The sequence below is a fragment of the Acyrthosiphon pisum genome, unplaced genomic scaffold (assembly GCF_005508785.2).
Source record: "Acyrthosiphon pisum isolate AL4f unplaced genomic scaffold, pea_aphid_22Mar2018_4r6ur Scaffold_21325;HRSCAF=23646, whole genome shotgun sequence".
In the NCBI taxonomy this organism is placed as follows: Eukaryota; Metazoa; Arthropoda; class Insecta; order Hemiptera; family Aphididae; genus Acyrthosiphon; species Acyrthosiphon pisum.
Window position 1 is genome coordinate 2,439 of NW_021770780.1, and position 3,070 is coordinate 5,508.

The 3,070-nt window shown below is 35.5% G+C and overlaps 1 protein-coding gene across 1 annotated transcript; it reads right to left on the reverse strand.

The window, feature by feature from the left end:
* Positions 1 to 301: 301 nt before the first annotated feature.
* Positions 302 to 1,468, reverse strand: LOC115034859 (the record flags this gene model as incomplete). The annotated part of the gene is made up of 3 exons (XM_029492357.1): positions 1,165 to 1,468; positions 632 to 1,099; positions 302 to 472 (listed from the first exon to the last, which is right to left on the reverse strand). Coding segments are annotated over exons 1-3 (943 nt in total), but the record flags the coding sequence as incomplete, so codon positions are not given.
* Positions 1,469 to 3,070: the final 1,602 nt, after the last annotated feature.

Below are 3,070 nucleotides of genomic sequence, written 5' to 3' on the forward strand. Positions count from 1 at the left end.
AAAATACCTTGTAAAAAAACTTATTTTCATTACTTAAGAAACATTATCTAGTATTAACCCATTTTGTATTTTTTAAAATCAACACTTTCAAATGTCAGTAAAAATGCAGATCTTTCACTGTTACCAACAGGTTTTGGCTTTGGCAAAAATTTTTATATAGATCTCTGAGGTATATTATCAATTTCCTGTTCTGCAGGATAGTAATAAGTATCTCCTATTTTTCTTTTTAAAAAAGACACTGTAATATCATCATTGTTAATATCTTCAACACAGCCAACAAAATATTTATAGAATTTTTTACCTTCATACTTAACCAATACAAAATCCCCAAAGTGAACAGGACAATTTAAATCTTCATTATCTGAATTATCATTTAATAAAATCATAGGAGTATCGTTTTCATTAGTATCGGAATCAATACTAAAGAGTTTCTTTTTGGGATTTTTCTTTACTTTTTTAGATGTACTTAAATCTGGTTGAGATTTATATTTCTTTTTCTTTTTTATTTTATCAATTGCTGGATATTTATGTTTTAATCTCTCATGTGTTTCCTATTCAATTCGGTTTTTTTCTGAAGTTTCGGTTAATATCCTAGATTTTCTTTTTTTTCGGCCCCCTTTTCTTTCAATACGAGGTGCAGCTTTAGGAAATGGTCGTACATGTTCTGGTGATATAACTTCTTCATTTATTGATGAATCTAAATTTGCACTTGTTACAGGATTTTCATTAATATTAGTGCAATATTGTTCAGGAGTACAATTTATTAAATGATTAGTAAAAGTAGGAACTCGTGTTTGGGAATTTGTGACATCAAATAAATTTTCATTAGGTTGGTTGTTTCCAGAAATACTAATATCTGGTTGAATATTTAAATTGTCAGTTTGAGTGGAATTCAGATCAGGTCTATCTGTAACATAAGCTGCAATAAAATCATCTTCACTAAATGCTAACCTTGAAAATGGCCAGATCCCAGGCTTGGCAAATGCATTAACAATATTTTTTACCGAAAATGACTCTACAAAAGCTATTTCAGTTAGGCTTGGTAAATCATGAATTCTGATTGTTTTTCCAGGATTATTAGTGAGCCAGTCGTTTTGTGCTATTTTACGCTTATTTTAAATGGTTCAAATACTCCTACATCAAGTGTTTGCAACTTATGCGTACAGTGAGGAGGAAATGTGACCAACACAATACCATTTTCTTTTGCATAAGTAACAGCCTCAAGTGAACAATGAGACTCATGGTTGTCCATTAAAAGCAATATTTTGTCTTCTTTAGTACACCTAGTATGAGTTTTAATATGTTCGAGCACTTTAACAAAATGTACTGAATTTATCCAAGTACTTTGTGTTGAATTAGGAAGGCCTAAACTTCCCTCAGGAGCTCCAATCATAAGAAGATCTCTCATTCTTACTCTAGGGAATATGAAAACTGGTGGCAAAGATTGACCAACAGCATTAATAGTCATGCATGCTATTATCATTTGACCACGTTCTGCAGAGACATTTTGTCCAACTTATCGAACACCTTTCTGAGCCACCACATTAGGTTTGTATTTACACCCGTTTCATCAATATTATAAATTCTATCTGGTGTTACAGGATACTTTTTCAAAGCTTTCTCATATAAATCAAAAAAAAAATGTAACATTAGTTTTGTTAAAAGAAGTAGCTCGAGACAGACTTGTTTTTTCTGGTTTTCTTATTGATAAACTAGAGTGGCGTTTCATAAAACTGTTGAAATATACAATTAATATTAGTATTCAAACCATGTAAACACACGTGCGTGTACAATGTCGTTTTCTAATAGATACTTATGCAGTTACGATATAGCTGTGCAACACTTTTACTATCGCTTTCTATATTGTATACGGATACGGGATGACCTCAACTAATCATATATATAGGGCCTTTGAAGTATGTGAGAATCACTTGCACGGCCACCGTCGTACAGTGCGTATACGGTGTGTGTGTGTACAGTCACGTTAAATTGTCCAGTTGTACGTTATTATATATTATACTTATACATAATCATATTGTCGTGTTATTCATTTATATTAATACTAAAACGGTTAGTCTGTCAAGCTGCACTTTCAACAGGTTATGGGCCCAGATACACAGTCACTAGCCCAGTCGAAGAGTTTTTATAAGTGTATTAACGCAGAAAACTATACTCTATTCAGAATAACTTTGCCCACTTTCGCGCACGCGACTGAGCCGCCGGCAGCCGTCAGACCCCCTGGCGAAAGTCAGGAGCGCTGTGATTGATCGTTAGTTGTCGACGGCTTCCGTCACCGGTCGCTATCGTATACGTATACACCTGTGGGACGTCGGCGGGGGCGTTGCTGCAAACATCAGCGCCAACTGGTGGCAACAGACATGCGCGAACTCGACGAGTTTTCATCGATCGAGTGGGCAAGGTTATTCTGAATAGAGTATACAACCAGTCGGAGATACCCTGGATTTCGGAAAACGGCGGATCAGTGCACATAGGTAAAATTTTGTTGGTAAATTGTTATACAGGTCAAGTATACGGAAGCCATCGGTCATGGAAGACTCGGTGAAGATAACAAAATTATGTGCGGAAAACTGGCCGTTATGGAAGTTCCAGATGAAGGTCATACTTAATGCCTTAGAAGTAGGTGGTATAGTTTCAGGTGAACGGACTAAACCAGGATTACCTATAAAGAAGTCGTCAGAAACAGAGACGACTGAGGAAGCCAAAGCTCGTTGGCAAAAGCATACAAACGCTTGGTTAAAAGCGGACGGTAAATGTCAAAAAATAATAGTTACCTCAGTGGACGATGGTCCATTACAATATTTGATTAACTGTGAGTCTGCATTTGAAATGTGGGAAAAACTGTTGAGTATTTACGAACAGAAGTCTGAGGCAAGTAAACACTTGCTTCAACAACAATTTTTCAGTTATTCAAGGGAACCGACAGATGATATGTCGATGCATATTTCTAAATTGGTCAATTTAGGAAGGAAACTGAGTGTAGCGGGTGAACAAGTTTCGGAAAACATGGTTATGACAAAAATACTAATGACATTACCAAAGGAATATAATC